The sequence below is a fragment of the Cyprinus carpio genome, chromosome B16, assembly GCF_018340385.1.
Source record: "Cyprinus carpio isolate SPL01 chromosome B16, ASM1834038v1, whole genome shotgun sequence".
Taxonomy (NCBI): Eukaryota; Metazoa; Chordata; class Actinopteri; order Cypriniformes; family Cyprinidae; genus Cyprinus; species Cyprinus carpio.
The window spans coordinates 4,439,076-4,462,827 of record NC_056612.1 but is presented as its reverse complement, the minus strand read 5'-3'; the positions used below and the strand labels follow the sequence as shown (position 1 = coordinate 4,462,827).

At 37.4% G+C, this 23,752-nt stretch overlaps 1 protein-coding gene across 4 annotated transcripts in view; it reads left to right on the top strand.

Annotated features, from left to right (window-relative positions):
* Positions 1–9,327: 9,327 nt before the first annotated feature.
* LOC109101031 (LIM domain-containing protein 1) overlaps positions 9,328–23,752 on the top strand; it is a 37,181-nt gene continuing 22,756 nt past the window's right edge. The window contains exons 1-3 of one of the 4 annotated variants that reach the window (XM_042740385.1): positions 9,330–9,916; positions 9,990–11,091; positions 20,577–20,678. In XM_042740385.1, coding sequence (XP_042596319.1) covers positions 9,896–9,916; positions 9,990–11,091; positions 20,577–20,678 — 1,225 coding nt within the window. In that variant the 5' untranslated portion in view covers positions 9,330–9,895. Of the gene's footprint in view, positions 9,917–9,989; positions 11,092–20,576; positions 20,679–23,752 lie in introns of all 4 variants that reach the window. The other 3 variants (XM_042740386.1, XM_042740384.1, XM_042740388.1) reach the window with 3 other exon arrangements.

Genomic DNA, 23,752 nt, shown 5'->3' with positions numbered 1-23,752 from the left:
TCAGCTAAAAATCTGCTTTAGAATTCTACTGAAGAAAAAAGTCACCTACATCTTGGATGACCTGAGGGTGAGTAAATGAACAGGAAATTTCTGGGTGTACTATAGCTTTGATTTAATTTGTTCCCTGGGACAATTTGAGTGGTGCTTGTTTGCAAAAATCACTTCCACAAGTCTAGGCTGTTCTGTGTACTTTACTAAATACTTTTTGAGTTGATCTGAATGACTATAGCCTTAAGCATGATCAGTAATTATAGTGATGCAGGATTTAACAAACACAACCTCCTCTAACGAATCAGTATCTCCGTATTTTTGCGATAGGTTCTTGTCACCAGGATGTTTGTATGCAGAATATTCGGCACAGGATGCTCTCTGGGAAAGTGGCAGAGGGAAAGTGTTTACCTCCAACTTAAAAGCCTGTATTTCAGTACAGTCGCTCTGTAATTTGTGCATGTGTGTGAAGGGATTGGCCTCTGAATTTGGCGTGACGAGTGAACGATTATTACAGACTTGAACCATCTGGGGCTGAAATCTTCTTTGCATGACTGTCTTTTGAGGATTTGGGCAAATGTATGTTTCTACTTGCCCTCATGCATCTGTCATTGGTATAAATTAGTACATTTATGCTACCTTCTAAGGTCTCCTTGTGTTCGAAATCCAAGACAGCGTCACTTGCAGAATTGCATTCTTCATGGAGAAGACAATTTCTGAATCCATTAAAAAAAGTTGACAGATGGGAAATGGGTAGTAAAGTATAGGTAAAATGAGTTTTTTTTTATATGTCTGTGTACTAAAAAATTCTCGAGCTTATATTGTATCAAGCACATAAACGTATTGTGTTGTTAGCTATTGAAGACGTTTACACGAGTTTGCATCTCACAATTCTTTTCTCAGTGTTCTATGAGTTTAAATCTCATACAGGTTTGAGGTAACATCCCACAGTTCTGTGAATTCTCAGTTCTAATAAATTCTGAATCAAGTAGTTTACAACTTTTTTTTTCTTTTAAATTTTTTTTTTGTAATATTAACCATGAATGTGTGCTTTTCGTCCATGTGAACACATTGTGAGAAAAAAGTCGGAATTGCAAGACGTAAACTGAGAGTTCCAAGAAAACAAACGTCTGAATTATGATATGAACCTGCAATTTTAAGAAAAATGTCATAATTGCAAGATGTAACTCAAAAAAAGAGAGAATTGTGAGAAATTCAGAATAGTGGGATAAAATGTCAAGCAGATCCATAGGAGCTTTCAGGTCTTTGCTCTATTGCTAGCTTGACATCATTGTTATATCTTCTCATTGGCTGGTTCTGCATTCAGACGGTTTTATAAATTTTCTTTTCCCAATTTCAATGTGCAACAATCTACTGTTCCCAGATATTGGTTACCAAAGCTCATCTGAATGCAGTTGATGTCAAACTACTGTTAATCAAATAAAGAAAAAGAAAAATGTAAAATTTTCATGTTTTTTTGTATTCATCCACTTTTTTGACACACACACACACACACACACACACACACACACACACACACACACACACACACACACACACACACACACACACACACACACACACAGTACACATCTGGCAACATGAGATAAAGATGTAGCTACCATAAAAGTAACAAAGATTAATAAAATCAGGAAATTAATCTCCAAATGGAGATGTTACTGCATACCCAGTTGAAATAGTACTACCCAGAAGGCTTTGCTGCGCCTGCTCTCTGCCAGGTCTCAGGCTGGCACCAGCCTGCTAGTATTTTAGGGAATCCCCTGCTTTGTGCGGGTGGCTGAACTACTTTGGGAGTCATAATAACAGGGATGATTTTCTCCCATGATGCAGTCCAGCTGTCTGGGTGCGTTTCATTTCACCACAGACACACTGAGCAGCAGATGCATCAGCTTTAGTTTCACACAAACCCACACACAAAACTAACAGCAGATGCAGAAGCAAGGTATCCACCCTCAGAGGTTTTGTTTAGTCATCCCAGGATATGCCATAAGCACTTTAACACACAGTATGCCAGTTTTAAAAACTAAAACTACTGCTGATCAAGAGGAAAACCAGTAAGAAAACAATTCTCAACTTCCCACAACATGAGTTTTATCTGATGGACATGGTTTTTGCATCGAAATAACAAAATGTAAAACCACTTGTTTAATTGATTACCTTCAGTTTCTAATCTTTCAGATGTCATCAGTGTTCCCTCTGTTTTGTCTTCAGATCAGTGATAAGGTGTGTGGGAGTGTATCTGTACCTCGTGAAGGGGCTCGGGACGCACAGAAGGTTCAGGAACTGGTGCTGAACAGCCATCCTCTCACCCAGAACGGCCCTGACATGAGTTCTGATATCAGAAAGACCGTATCCACAGAGCCACGTCAGGAAAACAGCTGGTTGAGGATTTTTGAAAAGGAAGCAAAGAAGGACATGGTGTACTGAGTAATTCTTTCAGTTTTACAAGATGTTCTTTTTGAGTTGAAAATTAAAACGGCTTCGTTCTTTGCTGCTAAGTAAAGAGGATTTTAGCCGATTTTCAGTTTATGAGGTACATTTTTTTTACTCAGCCCTCGTCACCTCAGACTCCAGGCCAAAGTAGAGAGCTATTTCTGAATGGCCAGTTTTAGCCTGACATTACAACACCTCTGCGCTGCCTGAAATGGAGATGTGGAGGTCATGCTGTGCTTTCAGACAACAGTGGAATTCCTGCTGGGTCTCATAACCAGCGTCTCATCAAACACTGACTCACTGTCCTGTATGAAGTCTTTAGTTTTTTAACATCCTGGCTGTGGTTCAGAGCACGTACACACTGAAGATCACACAATGTCAAACACTGTCAAGCAAATGGTTTCAGTTTCAGTTGCTTCACAAGTACACTGAGAAGAAAAATGGTGTAGGATTTACTTTGAAATAATTTTCACTCGGAAATTGCTAGTAAATGTTACAAATAAATAACAGATTTAATTAAATGTTACATTTTTTAAGGAGAAAGGCTGAAGTGTTTTTTTTAGGGTGAGGTAGAAAACAATGTAACAATTTACATTACACTAAAACAAAATTTGAGAAATTGTTGATTGGTTAAGACCAACATACTAATTCATATGTATACACATTTCTATGCATCAATGCATTTGACTGTGTGCAAGCACTTTTACTAGTTTATGCTTTAGTAATAAACATGCAAGTAAAGTTTGTAGTGGATCTTTGGGTAAAAGCATCTGCAAAATGAATAAATGCAAATACAAAGCAGAAATAAAATGGCACCATAAATAAAGTGTTTTTCAAGCCATTTCATATAATGCACATGCACATTAAAGTCGCTAACTGAAGTCGCGTCAGATTTGTTTTATTCCCCAAATTGCGACTTGCATGTGAATGAAGCGGTTAATCGAAAGAAGAAGAAGAAGAAGAAAAAAAAGAGTAGGACATGGCTTGATTCTGTGCGACGGCTGGATGGAGGCAGGTCTGAATTTCCTTCTTTGAACATTTTTTCTTTGTTCTGTGGAACATAAAATTGGATATTTTGAGAAACGTCTTAGTGTTTGTTTTTTGTCTGTTTGATGTTCATAGCAATACTAGATAATTCATATAAGTACACTGTAAAAACGATTTTATCTGTACATAAAAGAAAGATTATTAGGGTATTTTTCAAAAGAAAATGCCATTTCAGTCTTACTACTTAATTCAATGTTACTTGATGTTTCTAAGTCTCCGAGTTTAAGTCTAAGAGTTTCAAATTATTATTAGATTTTTTTTTTTTAAGTGTACATAATAGGCATACTAGATATGATCAAATATGTATGTTCAAAATAATCTATAGCAATAAAATGGAATCATACATTTTGTGTGAACTATCCTTTTAATTTTAAGTTCTGGTTTCCCTTTTTAGTGAATTTTCAGGACACATCATGTGAAACCATAGAACAATTATCTGAATAGATCTCTCTTTTATAAGACTACTGTGAGACAGCTTCAGGAATGCCCATCATTCCCTTTGGAGATGAGAACAGAGAGACTTGAGTCATCACATTTCAACACCAGAGTAATTTGGCTCGGCGGCCCAACCCAATGACACAACGCACACTGACACCGCGCTCGAGTTAGCGCCTTGCCAAATGGGTTTGGACTGTGTTGCTTTATTTGCTGAGTGTCTGACCTTCTCCAAATGCATCAGAGAGTATGCTTCTCAGTACTTGAGTGAACAATAAGTTGGGAACGGGCATAAAGGAAGCCTTTCATGTCAAATGAAGTGTTATGCCTTTAGGTATTGACATCCTGGGACAGTCGCTGACAGTACCTCTGTTGTTTGGAAACTTTTTTTTGCCCTGTTACTCAGTAACCACACATAATTCAGTCTGAAATCGATCCCCTGTCCCTCATAGAAGTGACTCACTAATAAAACACTGTAGAATCATTTCCCAGAAGTCCCACATTCCTCAAATGTGCTGACTTTAAAAGGAGGAAGGGATTTTTTTCTTGTCCCAGGTGACATGTGACTTGATATTTTTAGAGTATTCATTTCCTGTGTATTGTGTCTTTTCATATTGTGCTACTGCATTCACATTAGAGGTCTGTTATATTCTTCTAGTTTCGTTATTAGTTGTGTTTGCTAAGCCAAGCAGCACTGTTTCTATTTTGAATACTTAAGGTTAAAGAGATAGTTCATCCAAAAATGAAAATTCTGTCATTTACTCACTCTCATGTCATTCCAAACCTGTAAGGCTTTCTTTGTTCAGTGGAAATATGAAACAAGATATTTTGAGAAACGTCTCACAATGGAAGTCAGTGGTAACCAAAACGTTGATGGAAAACATGATCATCAGGAAATTCTAAACTTTATATACATTTTTAAAATCAACTTTTCATTCAATTTAATTTACACTGATACCATAACAGCTCTCAGATGGTTAGAGCCAACTGTTTGCCAATACTGGTCTACAGTAATGTATAACCATTGTCAGCAGCTCGATAGTGGCCCCAAAAAGTATTTGGACACATTTGGTGACGCTTACGAATGTCTGAATGTTGTTGCATCTAACCAAGTGAAATTTTGTTTCAAAAAAGATAGCAAGAGAACAACACTGTTCAAGAAAAAAAACCTTTCTCAAAAAGCTGGGTTGATAAAACAAGTCTCAAAGTGAAGGGAGGTGTGAAATATTGGAACGTGTTCATATGTGACGAACAACACCTGTGTTAACATGAAGGTAACTGACTAAACATCACTGTCACAGCAGTCACTGAAAAGGCATAAAATCAAGAAGTGGTTTTAACCTTGTGCGGTCTTCGGTCACTTCTGACGGGAGAATTTTAAATTTTGAATTTTTAAAAATCGTAGCTTTACCAGAATGGTACGAAACTTGGTGACTTTTGTGGCCATGATTCAAAAAAGCTGAATGAACATAAAAAAAACAATAGTCACACTCATGATCTTCGGTCAAAAATGTCCGACCATAGGAAATGAATGGGAAATGAAAAAAAAAAAAAAATACAGACAATTTTTGTGTACAATCTACAAACTGACAACAATGCCGAAAAAAATTGCACAGCAATGAAGAGGTGAAACTCTAAACCATGTAGAGTGCAAAATCAACACACCAACTCTCTCTCTCTCTCACACACACACACTCTCACACACACACACACACACACCTATGAACTGGTATGACTGTAACACTGCAACTATGTAAAATAAAGTCAATAATTCAACTACAATGCAGTAAAAATGTGGACAGCAAGGAAGGGATTACCCTCTGAAACAGAGGTTAGCAAGTAAGTTTGGAATCAGGCCAAAAAAATTTAGCCACTAGATTGCGGGCCAGAACATAATCAAAGCATAATTTAAGAAATTAATTGATGAAAAATGCAACTAGAATTGCCTGTGACAGACTGTTGCAGCGTCTTTTCTAACTGGTAGCTGTTACTCTGTGTTAAATCCTGTAGGAGGACAGTCATTAACAAAAAGCCGCATTTGTGTGGCGGTGTCCAGAAGAGTATGTGAGTGGAGTAGAGTGTCAACAATATCCCCTCCGTGCTCCAAGCATTTAATAATCACTCCACTCCAGCTCCAGCTCCAGCTCCCGCTCCAGCTCCAGCTCCCACTCCAGCTCCAGCTCCAGCTCCAGCTCCCGCTCCAGCTCCAGCTCCCACTCCAGCTCCAGCTCCAGCTCCAGCTCCCGCTCCAGCTCCAGCTCCCGCTCCAGCTCCAGCTCCAGCTCCCGCTCCAGCTCCAGCTCCAGCTCCAGCTCCAGCTCCGCTCGGTTTCACCATTTCCCTCTTCACTCCATGTTCACTGATATCAGAAACACCACTCCGCCTTCGCATCGCGTCTAAAGTATTTCAGTAGGCCTGTGTTTGAAATACTACAGTTCTGTTCTTAACGTATATTAAAAATAAAATAACAGGAGAGTGGCTTATTGGAACACTAGTGTGCAAACTTTTTTCCTACCACAGGACAAGCTAATAACATGGTTGTCAGCATTAAAAGGTATAATTGCTGCTTTGTGCGGTGCAAATTTTGTCAGTGATGAAAATTACAGATTACTGCTCAATTGAAATCGAATACAGATGAAGTAGCACTGTAAGATTACATTTGTAATGCATTATTGAGAGAGCGATTGCGTGTGAATATGTGTTATAGTACTTGTTTAAATCATGCTTTCAGCTGAAAATATTCAGTATCTAGAAGGAACAAACAAACTCCTTGAGAACTATAACTTCCCGTTTATGTCCATTGCTGTCATCATAAGCCTTCACATTCTTTCTGATTTGAGTGATCCTTTTCTGTCAAGCTAGCTAAATATGTTTAAAATGTGGATTCTTGCTAAATATGCAGTTATATTACGGGTCGTTGGCATGAATTGTACTCGTGATGGAGCACTCTTGGAGCAAGTGAAAACCACGACGTTCCGACTTTTAAAAAATCCGCTCCTCACTCCAGTCAAAATCACACCGCTCCACTCCGCGCTCCGCTCACATACTTTGATTGTGAGTAACTGTTGCTGTCATGACAGATCTATTTCAGAACCAACCGCTATCAAAATAATCTGGCTGCGGGCGCAGGCCAGATGTTATTGCTGGCGGGCCAGTTTTGGCCGTCAGTTGCTGACCACTGCTCTAAAACATCAAGAGTGTAAAACAGATAGCCTACATCCACTCACACACTTACTTGCACACACTCACACAAACATAATTATGCATACACAAATGAGTTGGAAATACAAAAACAAAAAATATGTGTATATATATATATATATATATAGAGAGAGAGAGAGAGAGAGAGAGAGAGAGAGAGAATTTTAATGTTTTGTTTAACAAAATGCTTTGTGTTCAGGTTTGAATATAGTAATAATAATGCAAAAACCTACACTTCAAATCAACATTTAAAACAATAAAAATATAAACCTTGACAAAAAGTAGTCCTTGAGAATGCCTTAATATACATTTAAATCCACAACCTAATAAAAGTAAACAATTATGTATAAAAACAACTAGGGAATTCACAAGCCTCTCTATAGAGTCCTATACAAGAATCTTGTGGTTACACCATGAAATTACAGGTTTTGTTTTTTTGCTCTCGCCAGGAACGGTGAGAGGCAAGGTGGGATTTTAAAGGCCTAGCCTCTATTTTAATTTAATTTAATTAAAATAATTGAATTAAATATAAATTATATATATATATATATATATATATATATATATATATATATATATATATATATATATATATATATATATATATATATACAGTACAGATCAAAAGTTTGGAAACATTACTATTTTTAATGTTTTTGAAAGAAGTTTCTTCTGCTCATCCAGCCTGCATTTATTTGATCATAAATACAGAAAAAACAGTAATATTGTGAAATATTATTACAACTTAAAATACTGTAATAGTTTTCTATTTGAATATACTTTAAAAAAATAATTTATTCCTGTGATGCAAAGCTGAATTTTCAGCATCATTACGCCAGCCTTCAGTGTCACATGTAACATCCAGTCTATCACATGATCATTTAGAAATCATTCTAATATTCTGATTTATTATGAGTGTTGGAAACAGTTCTGCTGTCTAATATATTTGATGAATAAAAGGTTAAAAAGAACTGCATTTATATTTATATGCATTTACATATTTACAGTGGGAAAAATGTCATAATTATTGCATAAATATTAATTAGTACCATAAAATTCTCGAAAAAAAAAATTAGAAAACAAATATATTAGTTTGTTTTTACTGAAGAAAAAAAGTTAGATATCAGGTGTCCGGTCACTTTTGACCGTGAAGACCATAAGTGTGACTCCCAAATGAGGAGCGCACAAAGGGTAAAAAGATCCTGCAGCATTTAAATGCACTTGCTTTTATTTGTAGCTAATGCACAACCATTTTAAGTGTCCACATACTTTAAGGGACTTCTACATGTAATGTTACTGGACGTGTGAGGTGTGTGCTTATAGGAAAGCATTTCCGTCCCTCTTCATGCTGCAGATAATGTTGCTGTGTAGGAATGTTTGGCTTGTGGAGTTGATCACATGGGTTGTGTTATCCCTCACTTCACTTTCCTCTTCACAACATCATGGTTTGGTTTGGCTACTGGAACTCTCTGAAATGTCTTCAGAAGGGACCAGTAAGGCTGATCAGCATGGCGCTGTAATCTCCATGTTCACCACCAAACACGTGTATGTTGTGTGTGTATAGGCTAACAGTTTTGACGCATTTGAATATTATGCATCGAGTTATGCTTTGAAAGATTTGGTTTGGTCTGTTTTTGGTTTTGGTTTGTTCATCACACGGAGATGAATGACTTCAAGTATTGGAATATAGCTAGTGCATGTACTTTTACTGTGCTTTTTTTTTGCCATTTTTGAAGCATTGGAAAATTATGAAACATGCATTTTAGGGACTAACTGTGAAAACAGTAAATTCACTAATTAAATGAAAACCCTTCATCTAGTCTATGCTTTTTCCCCCCATCTATCCATTCATTTTATAGCCTAAATGATTAGGCTGAAGCAAGCTCATTCTTTTATGATAACACTGGAGTTTTTCTCCAGTGCAACAGACCAAGTTAACTCATCAAGTAACCGTATCAAAGTAAACGTTAGATGTCAAATTCACTATAATATATAAAATGAAATGCTTTATTATTTCCACATGTCTTGTGGTGAGAAAATTCTCTTCAGTGAAGGCTACTTTAATCATGTAAAGTTACAACGCAACCACACGACAGCAGGAAGTCTTTACACGTCTCTTTCAAGTAAGCTACAAGCTCTCTAAACCGCTCAAAACATTCTCCAAGCAAACCCCGAAAGACCGATCTTGATTATTTAGCATGGGGACCCGTGTTAATAACCTGCACGCGGACACTGTTTTCCTGTTTGCGCGCTCGTGAGCTGCACCGCTGGTCGCGCGCTCCTTCATTCACAGCGGGACTCGGCGGGAGTCGCTCAGTTTCTCTCAGTGAGGAGAAGAGTTTACTGAAGGAGCCGTTTGAACTTGCTGTCGTCCACTGTGGAGTAGACTTCGTTAGATGTTAGAGTTTGGGTCGAGTTTCAGTCGATTTAAACGGAGAGCTGCCTCCGAAAGTTACAAGAGCAGTTCTGCTCGTGTACGTTTCTTTTCAGTCAGCTGTTAGTTCGTTCAAGAGTAGATTTCCCTGCTTTTTGTCGCTGTCTACAGTTAGTTTTATTTACAGGTTGAGAAAATGCCGAGAGTTTTTTCGTCGAAATAGCATTCCAGTCACGCTTGGTCACTTATTTTCGCGGGTGGGCTATTTTAGTGGATTTAATCTGTGTCGCGTGATGTTTGCTGTGGAAACTTTAAACTCTTCACTTGGCTTTTGCGGTTTTGACTGATCTTACTGGTGGCTTTTCACAGGTGAATGAGTTTGGACAGCTGTTTCTCATGAGTTTTCCGTTTTCAATGGTTTGTCTAAATTTACCGCTGGAGATCCTCCGCTGACAGAAGTCGTTAAAAACTTACTTTCTGAGTGTTTCAGTTCGTGTTTCCAGTTGCAAACATGGATAAATACGACGATTTGGGACTCGAGGCGAGTAAATTCATCGAGGACTTGAACATGTATGAAGCATCGAAGGACGGCTTATTTCGCGTGAAGAGAGATGCGGGAAACAACCCGGATTTTGAAGAAACCAGAAAGGTGTTTGCCTCAAAGATGACCAAAATACACATGCAGAAGCAGCAAGAGGAGATGGCAAGAAACAGTCTGGCGGCAAGGATCAATGGAAGTCATTCGAAACCGTCATATAACACATTTTACACCAAAGACAGACCACCCATCAATAGTTATAGACAGGGTGGTGAAGCAGCAGCCAAACCACCCATCATGTCTGGACCAATGGTTGGCCCCGCCAGTGTGACTCCATACATATCTTATGAAGGACAAAAGCATCATTCAGCCAGCTTACCTGATGGATCCAGTAACAGAGCTTATGACATTAAGGAGACTGGGAATGCTGTTAACCAAATACCAGTGCCAGCACGATCGGCACCCTCTACCAGCCCCCCTGGCACATGGGCATCAAGAAGCGTTTACCCATCTCAGACGCCATCATCTCCTTTCTCAAACAGTTCCTCCTCTTCTAGCTCACCTGGAGCGGGTCAGAATTATTCTCCAGTGTCTCAGGGATTCCCTCAAACAGGGAAGTCTCCCTCTCAGTCACCCACAGGAACGTACAGGGATGCATATCACCAGCCTCAACAGGTTAGCCCTGGGCAGCATTACCAAACAAATTCTGCCCAGTGGCCTGCCAGTGGACTGACATATCAAAATGGGGTAGTTCATAATATTGGCACCCCCTCACCTACCCAGGTGACCCAACCTCCATTGTCTCACAGAGGGAAGCAAGGTGATCCATCCCAACCCATGAGCCCTGCTCCCGGTAACCTGACAGTGCCCGCTTCTACCCCTGTTGAGTCGCCCCATGATGAGTCTTCCAGCCCTTCTCGGGCACTCAAGCTGCCATGCCAGACCCTCCATGTACAGGCAGATCAGGGGCCATCTGTGGCTGAAATAAAATTAGAAGCTCTAACTGAACGCCTGGAAAAGGAGATGGACGCCCAGCCAAAGGCTGAGTACTTTGGTAAGCACAACGTGATCACTGCCAGTTTGGTGTTTTTATATTTATCTTTTTCACATCTGCAATTGTGTTTAACAGCTTGCTGATTGAAAAACCCTCTGCCTGTTTCCACTTGACCTTCACTATATGTGTGTGTGTGTGTGTGGTTCTTGCCACAATGAGCCTTACATTCAGTTGTATATAAGTGTGTAGCCTAGATCCCTGTTACTGGTGCTTTTTCCAGAAGCTATTCCTGGAACTGATTTTTTCTAATCTGTTGATAGTTTCTTTTATTTCATTACATTTCAGTTACCAAAGGCAGACTTTGCTGTTACTGTTTTTTTATTATTATTATTATTATTGAGCTTGACTCTGATCCGTGGGAGTATGTTCAAGCTAATGGATATTTCTTACACTAAGAAAAGTTTCCTCCCTGTCTCTTGGTGCCCGCTGTGTATGAAACTTCCCTAAACCAACATTGCCATCCCCATTATCATTCGCTCTGTGGGCAGTGGGCCTGCAAAACTAATCTATATTCATTCACTTTAGTCTCTACACAAGACCTAACAATTGTCTCTGGCAGACGATATTACAAACCAAACATTCAAAGTATTTTATTATCTTTCATGCTCAGCGTTGAATTTTAGTTTGTTTACTTTGGTTACAAGTTTACTGACCTTAGACTAAAAGGATTTATGGTTGAAGTGCAGGTATATACTTATGGAGCTCAGGGAAGATGGCATATTTAAAGCGGTAGTTCACCCAAAACTTAATATTCTGTCGTTTACTCAACCTTATGTCTTTACTGTATGAGTGTCTTTCTTCTGTGGAACATAAAAGAGAATATTTTGAGAAATCTTTTGGAAGTCAGTGGGATCAAAAGTTGTTTGGTTTCCAACATTCTTCAAAATATTTTCTTTTGTGTTTGCCAGAAGAAAGTAAGTCCTAGAGGTTGGGAATGACGTGAGAGTGAGTAAATCATGACAAGACTTTCCATTTTTGTGTGAACTATTCCTTTACCATGATGCAAAAAGAGTGAATACAATTTTTTTGTCCTTGTTCCGTGTCTTAATATTCATACTTGTATATAGTGGAAGGGTGAAAAAAAAACAGAGGTGGAAAGTAACGAATTACATTTACTCGCGTTACTGTAATTGAGTCGCTTTTTTGTGTACTTCTACTTTTTAAAGTAATTTTTAAAATCTGTAATTTTACTTTTACATAAGTATATTTTGTTTGAAGTATTGTACTTCGCTACATTTTAAAACACATTAATTACTGAGTAAAAAAAAAAAAAAAATTTCCTCCCTGGAAACTACGTCAGTAAATAATGGGCAGGAGGGCAAACTGGCGCTAAAATCACAAGAGAGATGCAGACGGACAAAACAGGCCTTAGTGGTGCAGACACCGCTGAAAACGAAACCCTGAATATTCTGAAGTTGAACTCGAAGGAAAAGAAGTGAAGCCCTGGCCATATTTATAGTGCAAGCTGTGCTTGCCTAGGAAGACCAAAGCAGCTAATAAAATCTCGACAAGACGTCAACCCTTCGCAAGCATATAGAGGTAAGCTAAATAATTGCATCGTTGCATTGGTGGTTAAAATGAAGCTTTGACATTTTAGCAAGAGGTTTTACACAAATTAGCCAAAAAGACAGTGGTGTGGAGTGTGCTATATATATCGTCTGCGATAATATCACAATTGTTTTAATGATGTGCGCGCGCATTTAGAGTGTGTTCTTTCACTGTGTGATTCAGTCTGTTGAAATGCATTTAGAATGATCACAAAATTAAAGATATAGGGGCAGAAAATTTACATATTTATATCATTTCATAGAGTGAATCAAAATCACACAAAGAATGCCGTCTTTTCCTCAAAAAAATCTTCATGATTACATATATCATTATATATATATATATATATATATATATATATATATATATATATATATATATATATATAAGACTATATATATATATATATATATTTACAACAGGTCAGTAAACAAATTAATTAAGAGACTTAATTCTTATACACCACACTCTTTCACCAACCAAAAATTATTCCAAACAGCCACCATAGAACACATCCACCACAGAACAACTTTACGTCTCTGAGCAACATGACAGTGTTTCGTTCCTGAATGATTCGGTTCAATCGCAATGACTCACTTATTAACAGTGACTTCCTGACACCTACTGGCCATTTTAATTTCACATGACAAGTATTTTTTGATTTTTTTAAATAATTAATTTCTTATAATTTCAAATGAGTATTCAATATTTTATGTCTTGTATATCAAAACATTATTCATGCATTTGTAACTGCAGTTTAAATGCATTCTTGTCCTGCATTAAACAGTGTGTAAATACATCTAAATGGCACTTCCAATGAAGCTTCTGCATTTCCTCTGCATTGAAAAGATGAGTTTGTTGATACTGATTTGCCTGGTAACAGCCTAAATGTCTTATTATTCTAAATAACTGATTCCTTTAATTAAAAACAACTGGTTTGAGATTAATAGGCCTATCCCAGGGGTGTCAAACTCAGTTCCTGGAGAGCCGTAGCCCTGCAGAGTTTAGTTATAACCCTGCTCCGACACACCTACCATGTAGTTTTCAAATAAGCCTAAATGATTAGATTAGCTGGATCAGGTGTTTAATTAGGGTTATATCTAAACTGTGCAGGACTGTGGCCCTCAGGAACTGAGTTTGACACCCTTGGCCTGTCCCATTTTTGCCTCCCTCCCACTGTTAAAATGTAACTAAGTAATTTTTACTCTGAGTAAATTTTAAATGAGCTACTTTTTACTTTTACTTGAGTAGATTTTTAGACTGGTACTTTTACTTGTACTTAAGTAAAATTTCATTAATGTAATGGTACTTTTACTTGAGTAGAATATTTTTGTACTCTTTCCACCTCTGCGTGTCTTAATATTCATACTTGTATATAGTGGAAGGGTGAAAAAAAAATATCAAAGGGAATCAGTTCACCCATAACTGAATGGATTATAGGTTTTACTGCCATATGGATAAAGTGCATTGAGATATCAGTGCAGAATAGTTCTAAGATATAAAGCGTGATGGTCTAGCAATCCCTAGTTGCACTTGCTGTTTCCATTAAGCTTTTGTAAATCATTCAGTCTTGCTAAAGGAATTTCCTGCTGGAAAAGCACAGAGCCATGGTAGAGTGTGTGAAGAATCTTTAGTATATGTTACTGTGATTGCAGAAGAGATACAGACGTGCAGTATAGACACAAACATTAGCATGCTTGTGCTCAAGCCTACATAGACACATAAATAGTTTCCTCTAAGCATGTCTCCAGACATTTGTTGTTTACATGGACTGTAAATTGTGATCACTTGGGAATAGCTGGTTTAAATTTAACTAAACGAAGCCGCAAAGCACATGAAGTGTTTGCCGTGCAGCTCATATCCTCGTGACCGTTGTACTGTACTTTGGCTTGACAGTCACACTCACACACACACTCTCTCTCTCTCTCTCTCTCTCTCTCTCTCTCTCTCTCTCTCTGATTCATACTAGAACATAGATTGAGTGACAAATGTTTTCTTTGGCCTCGCATGAACTGAAAAAATCAAGGATTTTTCGTATACTGAGGAGTGGGTGAAAAAAAGTACATTGCTTTCATCGTCAACCCCACGCAGTATTCTTTTTTTAAGCCTTGAAAACGTCAAATATCATTCAGGCCATAACTAGTATCTTTTGGACAATACTAGGGCTGCAAAACGATTAATCACGATTAATCGATTCAAAATAAAAGTTTGTTTACATACTGTATGTTTGTGTTCTGTGTATATTTATTATGTATATATAAATACACACACGTATATATTAAGGATAAAGATTTTACATTTATATGCAATATATATATTTATATTTAATATAAATTATATAGAAGTGTTTACATACAAAAACATACAAATACTTGTTCAAATATATATACATATGTGTGTATTTTTATATACATAATAAATATACACCACACACAAACATAGTATGTAAACAAACTTTCATTGCAATTTTACAGTATATATTCTGGTTATATATTAATGGGAGTTGTGTAACCTACAACACTGTAAATCTAGCAAATATATATAATCATATATATATATATATATATATATATATATATATATATATATATATATATTTATTTTTTTTTTTTTTTTTTTTTTAAATCCAATGCACGCTTATAAGGTTATACTTTGTGTTCTTTACCTTGACACTAAATTTCCGAACACTAGTTGAGTGTTTCTAATACAACAGCTGAGAGTGATGGCAAATAACCCTAACATCTTTCTTCTAACCACTGTAGATAATTTTTTGGGAAAGTCAGAGAAATGCTTTGTTTTTGTTTTGTTTTCTATTAGATCAAATGGGATCGCTATAAATGATGTTTGTTGTAGATTCCATTCACTAAGAATTGACCCAACTATGATAACATAAGCTTCTGTAAAACACAGAAATGTGAAAAGAATGAAATTATTAATCAAATCCATGTAATACAGCGTGATTAAAGTAGTACATGACTAGCTGTGCATTACCCCTAATTTATTTGCTATTGAAAAGTGCATTGATAACCAAACTATTCTGTTTACATTTATTAGGGAAGACCAAGTTTAGGGACTGAAGGAGGTTTCAACATCCACCTGTGTCCTGTTGATGTGTTCTGGATGCTGAGTTGGCAGTAAATGGCATAGTAAAGCCACGCTGGTGTTTATAGTCTCAGTCTGACAGCTGCACCGCCAGGATTTTAAGGAATGTCTGCATTTTACAAAGTAGCTAAATGAGGACAAAGAGACGATAATAAATTACAAGACGCTTTAGTGAAGTCTAATGGCGGTTTTGCCTCTGCTGACATCCCAATGGTTGGCGTCCCCCCTGTCTGGAGTCGGTTATGCTTGGCCTCTCCCTGCTGCTGTGTTTTGTTTTGGAAGAGACAGTGGGTGAGATGTGAGTCGGCTGGAGGGAGGGAGGGAGGGAGTCCCGCCTTGTGCACACAGACATACCAACAGCAGACATTCATGCTTTGTGCCCTGTGCTCTTTTGATGAAGGATTCCTTAATCTGCCTGTCGACTAGATAGCTTTATCTTAATTGTTGTCTAGGATTCTTGGCTTCCTGTCCCTTAGCTCTTGAGTTCATGTCCTGCTCTCTTGAATGGCTGTACTCTGGGTCCAGAATTAACTGTTTGGCCTACATCTCAATGGCGGGTGAACTGGGAAAATGTACCTGCTGTAATTACTTAAGCCCTATTAGGACATTTTTGACAGAGGCCAAATCCATGTGATAATTTGATTGCTGTATGAATCCACATTTCTGAGCTTACAAGAAGGGATCAGTCCCATTCCCTGTTGCACTTTGCGTTAATGTGAATGCATGTTGAATACGGACACTTTTATTACTGAAATGCTGGAAATTGTTTACAGAAATATTATATTACAATACTGCTTCACTACAGTGAATAAGAAGGAAAAAATCATGTTTTGTTGTTTTAAAATGGGCCGTTATTGTAGATGGCAATCAAATGTAAAATATTTCTATACAGTTATATAAATTTGGGCTTGTACAATAATTTTACTAGTCAAACAGGTGTCCAAATGTTCACCTTATGTAAATAACAGTTTGGTTAACTTATTTCTGCAAATTTCCACATTTTAAAAATGACATCAATCATTTAGAGAGCTGAAATGCAAGACAGAAAACCATTTAAATCATTGTGCATTAATTAAATGGTCAGGATATTATTTTCCTATTATTAAACTATAAATGGAGTTATTTATTATTTTAATATAATATAACTGTATTTTGCATAATTTATGTTTTTCAATCTATTGCAGGATTATTATTTCTGTTTTCTCCTTGCATAGTTGTGACTGTTGGTGCATCACAACCAGTTCAGTTAAACTATGCATTATGTGTCTGTTCCTGATAAAGTACGGGACAGCTGGCAAGAAACTGTTTTACCTATTTGCCAAAGCTAGTTTGTACTTGTGTGGCATTTGGTAGGTGTAAATTTAGTGCCCTGGCTGTACTCACATGAATGTATTAATAAGCACACGTGGGCTGATAAATAGCAAAAACAGATTTAGTCTTTTGTAAATAAATAGCACTGGTGCTGATGGGAATCTACTGACTGGTCATGCCAGGGGCTACTCTTACTGGTAATGGTTATTTTGAGTCGATGTAGATCTATGTGCAAGATGAATGTTATCTGAGATAAGTTGGAAACAGTCCAGTGTGAATGTGAGCACATTTCTCTACATGTGTCATCTGTGATAATGTGTTAATTTAACAGAGAGGGATGCTTGTTAGAAATTCACTCCACATGATTTGTTCCAGGTTCAGTGCATCTTCACCGCTATATTGACAGCATCTGGAACATGCTCGATTACCACAGAAAATCATTTTGATCTGTCGAACAGTTTGGAAAATCTGCAGCAGCTCATATTTGGTCAAATAAGCTTGTATTAATTCTAAGGCTGCAACTATCCTTTTTTAATTGATTAATCTATTGATTAATTTATTTAGTCTATTAATCTAACATTTCCCCCCTTATAGATCTATTGATTATTTTCAGGATTTGCCCTGATTAATCTTTCGGTTAACTTACCAATAACCATAACTTGTGGCATTTATCTTTCTACGTTTTATTCAAATAGTGTAGATTTGGGTTAAATGTGGCTATGTTATTATAATGTTTATTTTTTTTTTAAATCATTTTTTATTTTTGCTATTTTCCTCTTTTTTCGTTTTAATTTTAAAGTTTTAGTAATTTTGTCGTGTTTGACATTTTTATGACTTATGTTTCTTTAAATGCGTCTATATCATTTTTATTTTTATTTATTTTTTGTCACAACAATTAAAAAAAAAAAATTTTTTAATAATAATAAAAAAAAAATTATATTAAAAAAAACAACATTTTTATGTGTGGTTTTTTTTATAGGTTTAGTTCTAGTTTAGTTTCTGTAATAACCCTGGGGTGCGTTTCCCAAAAGCATCATTAATTAACTATGGAGATAAGTTCCATTGAACTCTATTAGTAATGACAGAACTTGCGAACTTTGTTGCTTTTGGGAAAAAGGAGTCCTCACTTCTGAAAATTTTAAGATATCTGTTCTTTTATGCAGTTTTTTCCTGCTTGTAAAAAACAAAATGCTGTATAAACGCAACTGTGAGACTTACATCTGTGTTCTAATGTGGAGTAAACACAGCCTATTTCTGCTGTGAATAGTGCTGCCGAGTATGATTTACTTTAGTGCCTAGTGCCGAATCGGAAATGCACTTTGTTTATTTGAAAATGTTGTTTACACCATCTCAGAGCATAACCACAACGTAAATCTACATTGTTTAGTTTCATAAACAAACAGCTTACAACTTGCAATTGTGCTGGAAAGTGGCATTGCAATGCTAGCCATCAGTATCTGCTCTATGGAGTCTTCCTTGAGATTTTGTGTGAAACAAGACATATAAGAAGGCTACAACGACCCATTGGCTCCCAGTTAAAGATTTCCTACAATTTTGATTGTTGGGTGCGATATTTTTGTGATGACTCACAAATTCCCAGCATGCGATGCATTGACGGAAATCATAATGTCAGCATGTCTTTCTGACCCAAATTAATTCTTACATAAAAAAAGTTTTTTGTTTTGAATCCAGACTCAGTTTAAAAGTGCTACAACATGGTGTTTTAATTCATCTTGTTTCAATGAAAAGCCTTTTTGCAAAGCAGATGTGGGTCTGATTGTGTTTGTGTAGAAAGTCTGACTGTGCTTGGCGCGATTGGACCAGGCTTTGCTGAGTGGGCAGAACTTGTTAGCATGATGTTTGCTGAATACCAGATGAAACAGAGGCTCTTTTGTGTGAGGCCAGCGCTGGCTAAGAGCAGACCTCTGTCTGTTTAACGCTGTTATCTCAGCACATGCTTGCTTAAATGTTCTCCTTGCGTATGCCACGTAGACCAGCCTGAACTGAAAGAGATGGACAGAGAGCCTCTTGTGCTCTCAGTTCACCTTCTGAACAGACAGTCTTGTGATTTCACTTGAGCTGTACTGTTATCTTAAGCTCATCTTAATGTAATGTTCTCTTAAAAGTGCGGTATGTAAGTTTTTTACTCTACTAAAGCAGGGAACTCCAACCTTTTTTACACCACGGACTGGTTACGTTTGTCAAATTTTCTTGCGGACCGGCTGGACGTGGAGGGGTGGGGGTGGTGGAGGCTGATATATCCTAAAAAGATTTTTTTTTTAACATACGTTAATTTTATGTGTACATATAAGCAACTCGGTATTTCCGTGCTGTCTGAAACACGTCTTTATGCTTGTGCGTGCTTTGATTGTGTGTGGGAACAGCGCGCGAGTATCAAATTGAGCTCTTTTGTTTGTTCTTGTGGTTTAAAATTTCTTGAACGTGTAAATTGGCAAATTAATCTGCGAATCATGTGCGTGCCGAACAGTATAGGGTCTCGTCCGTATGTATCACAGCTCAACTGCGATCTGTTTAACCCCAATATGTGACCGATCAGAGCAGAAAAGATCTTTCATTTACTTATTTAACATGAAATCGTCAAATTTCTACTCCATATCAATCGCATACAACAAAAATACTGAATAATAAGAACAATCACTAACACGCAATAAATAACAGTAACATAGAGTGTCATATCTATACACATTTTTCCTTGTGACCCTGTAGCAGTTCTCCCACGGCCCTGTAGTGGGTCGTGACCCGGTGGTTGGGGACCTCTGTACTAAAGCTTAAAAATACCATAATATGTTTGCAGATATTTAAGATTAAATGCAGATTTAATTTAACATACTTGTTTATCTGAAAAACAATGCTACAGTCAGTTATTCTCTTTTGAAAATGTGTGTTCCGGGCCGGAATGTTGGTCTCTGATTTGGTTTGTGTTTGGTTTGTATTTTGGCACCCCGGGTTTCCAGTTGGTGGGAAACACAGCGTATTTCATTTCATTCATCGTCAAGTGTGCTCGTTCCTGTCGGTGTCATCAATCTGGCAACCTGCATGTGCATCAAGTCTGAGGAGGAGGAGCCGGGTGAAAAAAACCCTCTCCAATATTTTGAATTTGGACTGCAATACCTAGTACATCCACTTGGTGTCAATCCTACTTACAGCACCAATAAGGTCATAGGGTCTGCTTGTTTACTAATTAGCTCTCACATAACCATATGCGCGTATGTATGTTTGTTTGTGTGTGTTTGTATAAGAAATACAACATTTTAGTTGAACGTAATTCCAGTACCTCTATTTGTAATTACGTATCTCCAATATCAATATCCAATGCTTCACACTGACTGTCCAGTCAGAACAAACATTGTGGTTAGTGTCACAACACAGCTGACCTCTGCACTGAAGCTCAGACTCCTCTTCAGCATTGCCTTCCCTCTTACACACTCTTTCATTAAGTTCTTCTTACCTATATAGAATGAAATTAAAAGCGTGACCTGGTTTGTTTTCTTGCTCTTTTGCAGGCAGCTGTGTGAAGTGCAGCAAGGCTGTGTATGGAGCGAGTCAGGCGTGTCAGGCCATGGGCAGCCTGTACCATGACAGCTGCTTCACCTGCAGTGCTTGCAGTAAGTGTGTGTGTCATACAAACCCACTCAAGATATAAGCGCGCTGTCATACGGAAGTAAACACGGGGGCTGCTGAAGTAATCATTAACCCATTCATTTATAAGCTGATGTGCCACCGAAGGCAGTGAATTCATGAGTAAAAATAAGAAGACACAGAGCAAAGTTTTTAAATATTTAAGATAGGACCCCATAAGTTTAGCTTGTATAGAGCTGTCACTGCAATACTTATAAGTTCAACACCTCTTCATCTCTCCACTGACTACATCCACAACTGTCTGTCATACTCACAGAGCGATCATACCAGTATGTAATATCTTTGGAGTGACTCCTTCCAGCGCGGACTTATGACGAAAGTCCATCTAGTGTGATGTAAATGTCGCATGAATTCTGATATGACCGTTCGGACTGTGGTCGCATTGCAAATCATCTGACCTGAATTTAAGATTTAGGAAGTGGCCCAAATCAGAATCATAAAGATAAGATTCCATGTGGTTTGTGCTGTTCACACTGTCATGAAAAAAAAGAAAAAAAAAAGAAGATTTTTTTAAATGCTTTTAAAAGAAGTCTCTTCTGCTCACCAAGGCAGCATGTATTTGATCAAAAATACAGTAAAACAGTAATATTGTGAAATATTATTACAATTTAAAATAACTGATTTCTATTTTTATATCTATTGTTTCAGCTGTTATGATGCAATCTTTTGTCCCTGTATGTTGCTAATATCTGTGTGCCCAGATTTATGTTTGAAGGTCACATTTGAAGCTGTAGGTCTGGTCTGTGTTGGATGTCAGGCTTCATCTCAGTTTGTCTGTGTTTTGTAAATGATTTAGCTTGTGGTTCGAGCGGAAATGTGTGTGTTGGGAGCATACAGGCTGACAGGAAACAGCACTGGGTCTGACTGAACTAAACAGAGCCCATGCACTGCGGTGAAGTTCAGATAAACCTTCATTCCATGCATTCATCCAGTCTTGTTTCCTCACACTTTATTTAGCTCCGCTCTGGTCCCTGGGACTGGCAGCTATTTGAAGGAAAATGAGCATTCCTGAGCTTCTCCTCTGCATGACTGGCTCTGACCCACAGCATCGCTCTCCGCATCGGCTCTTTAGTTCTTGGTGTGTGTCCAGTGTCTTGTTATGAGCGCAGTAAACGTGTCCGCATGTACCTCCACCTGTTTACACGGATTACGAGACTAAAGATAGTGAGAATGCACAGCGAATAGTTGTGCAGGAGAGAGCGGTTGCCCGCTGGAGAGGAGTGCAGGGAGCGTGCGAGTGAGGTGCGCTGAGGGGTCCGATGAGCAGATGGAGGAATGTCTGATGTGTTTGGTCAGCTGGAGCCAGAGAGGGAACGAGAGAAACAGGTGTTTGATCTCCAGGGTCAGAGTGCAGTACGTAAATGAAGACATGAATGCTTGGCCAATGCATTGCAAGTGCACAGTCACGCTATGGCTGGGCCAAAAAATCAAAAAATTCAAATCTTGGTAATATTTGCCATATACGCTATATACCTCATAAATCTCAATATTTTCATTTTTGTATTTGAATTAAAAAGAAAAGGTGTTTAATATATATGTATATGTGTATATATATATATTTCACTTACCACCCAATGTTGTCCAACAAAATACATATTGAAGGCTATGAAAATAAAGACCATGTAAGCCTTTATATTATGAAAAATCACATTTCATTCTAACATTGTAACATTGCAATCTAAAAACAAAAACAAGGCTTATAAAGCAGAAGTTAAATTCATGAAACTAATAATGGAAATAAATGAGAACAAAAGCACAGAGTTGTGTTAGGCTATTTTGATTACCCCATTACAGTCACTTTACAGTCAGTGCTATCTTAAAAATAAACTTACTTGTAGGTTTAAAATTCTACATGTCACATTTATTGTCCAACCACAAATATTTCAGTGAAATGTATATTTTAGTTAGAATTATTGAGCTCGTATTTAATTGAGCTCTGTCTGTTTGGCGCGCAGCGGCGCTCGTTCACTGAAGTCTGTGAAGTTTAGCGGAGAATCCCAAAACAGAAGGCTCATACACTTCTGACAGAAAAATGGAAATATTTCCATGGCTTTCTAACATTTACAGATGGAGATCATACCTGTGAAATCTCATTAAACAGCGCGAGTAGCCTAGAGTCTGTCAGAGCATGACGGGCCGAGCTGCTTAAATTAATATGCAAAACGAAACTATAAACTACACTGCCCTCAATAAGTATTAGAACAGTGAGGCAAATTCTTGTATTTTTGAGGTAGACTGAAAAAATTTGGGTTTGACATCAAAAGATGAGTATAAGACGAGATCAACATTTCAGCTTTTATTTCCAAGTATTTCCATCTGGATCTGATAAACACAGCTTAGACGATAGCACCTTTAGTTTGAACCCACCCATTGCTCATGTGACCAGTTGGTGGGTTCACCATGTGTTCAGTCTACAGCAATAATAAAGGAATTGGCCTCACTGTTCCAATACTTTTGGAGGGGAGTGTATGTCTTACCCGTTTTTAAAGGCCTTAATATGAAGCTTGTTACATGTTTAGAGCAAATTGGATTAAGCACTTTCTCTGCAGCAGCTCAGTCTGTGTCCTCCGCTATATTTTCAGATGTGCTTGTATCAAACTACTGTATATCAATATAAAAGGTATTGCCTCATATCAAATCGCTTATAAAGAAAACATTGATGTATTGTACAAACTCAATATATCGCCCAGCCCTATGATCCGCTGTACATACATACCAACACAGTAACGAAAAAGGATTTCGCTTTAGCTGTAGGACTCTATAAAATCTGTTTAATTTTTTTTTTTGCCAAATTCAGTTTTTTTTTTACTAAAAATATTATATTAAAATTAAAATTAATAATATTATTATTATTATTATTATTATTATTATTATGCTGGGTTCTATTATATTCTGTTCAAATGAAATTTTAGTAGTCAAAAAGCATGTTTAATTAATTGAAATCATGAAACTTATACAGTGAAACATACCTGTGCCTTTAAAGCTGTTATTCCAACTGTTTGCTATAAATATATTAACTTGCTCAGTATTCAGAAACATT